This window comes from Dipodomys ordii, unplaced genomic scaffold (genome assembly GCF_000151885.1).
Source record: "Dipodomys ordii isolate 6190 unplaced genomic scaffold, Dord_2.0 Scaffold49, whole genome shotgun sequence".
In the NCBI taxonomy this organism is placed as follows: domain Eukaryota; kingdom Metazoa; phylum Chordata; class Mammalia; order Rodentia; family Heteromyidae; genus Dipodomys; species Dipodomys ordii.
Window position 1 is genome coordinate 5,336,962 of NW_012267265.1, and position 1,195 is coordinate 5,338,156.

General features: G+C 54.6%; 1 protein-coding gene across 2 annotated transcripts in view; it reads right to left on the reverse strand.

The window, feature by feature from the left end:
- Nup54 (nucleoporin 54kDa) overlaps positions 1-291 on the reverse strand; it is a 24,395-nt gene extending 24,104 nt beyond the window's left edge. The window contains exon 1 of one of the 2 annotated variants that reach the window (XM_013020206.1): positions 107-291. In XM_013020206.1, the coding sequence (XP_012875660.1) occupies positions 107-173 (67 nt within the window). In that variant the 5' untranslated portion in view covers positions 174-291. The remainder of the gene's footprint in view (positions 1-106) is intronic. The other variant, XM_013020207.1, reaches the window with a different exon arrangement.
- Between the last annotated feature and the right edge of the window lie 904 nt (positions 292-1,195).

Below are 1,195 nucleotides of genomic sequence, written 5' to 3' on the forward strand. Positions count from 1 at the left end.
ATGCCGGGGTTTCCGCGCGCGCGGTCCAGAGGCTGGGAGTCCCCACGCCCGAGGGGGAGGCCAAACGCATGCCCTCCTCCCCGACAGAAGGCCCGGGGGAACTCACCCGCGGGTGCCGCAGTGGCGGCAGCGGTGCCGGAGGTGCCCGAGGGAGTCCCAAAATTGAAGGCCATGTCGCGGGAGCAGCGCCTCGGTGCCCGGCCCCTGCTGCTGCTGCTCCCGCGACGCGACGCTCGGCGTACGCCGGTCTTCCGTCCGGCCGGGAAACGGCAGGCCGCGTCATAGAGTTCCGCCTCCCAGGTGTAGTATAGGAGACGACAGCCAATCAGGGGCAAAGTAGGTGGAGCTCGAACGGGAACGCCCCCCCATGGTCACTTCCGGGATGCTCGTGGCTTCGCCGGCTCGAGTGTCACCATGCGGGCCCAGGGCGGAGTGCAGGCTGCGGGGCGCCGCCTGCGATCCTGGAGGGCAGGCCGCAGCGAGGGGCCTCAAAAAGTTGTGACTGTAGGTTTAGGCGGGAGGTGGCGTGAGCCATGCACGGAAAGGAGCCTGTCTTCAAGCAGTGAGCACAGAAAGGAAGTCCTCCAGTTCTGCTCCCGGTCCTCTCTCTCCATTCCCAAGCCTTGGCATTCCGAGCCATCATCCATTGGTTCAAGCTGGAAGCCAGGAACTGCTCCTAGATCCCCCCTCCCCTCCCCACCCTCAGTCTCCACCGGGCGGCCGAGGAGCTCTGGGAGGCCCTGCAGTAATTAGCGTTGTAGTGATTAGTGTTGTTAACATGTAAAATAGCCGGGATCCCGCAGTTTGTTTTGCATAACTGTGATTAGCATTGTTACATTTTCAAAAAATATAAGGGAAATGAAAGCAAAACGTTTTCCTACACCCTTGCCTCCTGCCCACCCGATTCACCTTCGCAAACACTTGCTTTTTAAAACATTGTCTTTCCAGTAATATTTGGAACAAATATGTATTTTAAATATATTCGAACGCCTTTTTAAACTCAATATGTAGCGTAATAAAATTATACACACAAGCACATAAGTTTTTAAAATTCTAAAAGTAGTATTATTCAAATAAAGAAGAGTCCTTTACTTCCATTTCCTTTGTGCTGAACGGGAAATTTACTCCCCTCATTTTCCATTTCTCCCTACTTAACTCTATCATGCTGAAATAAATCCTTGCTAGGTGCTGGTGA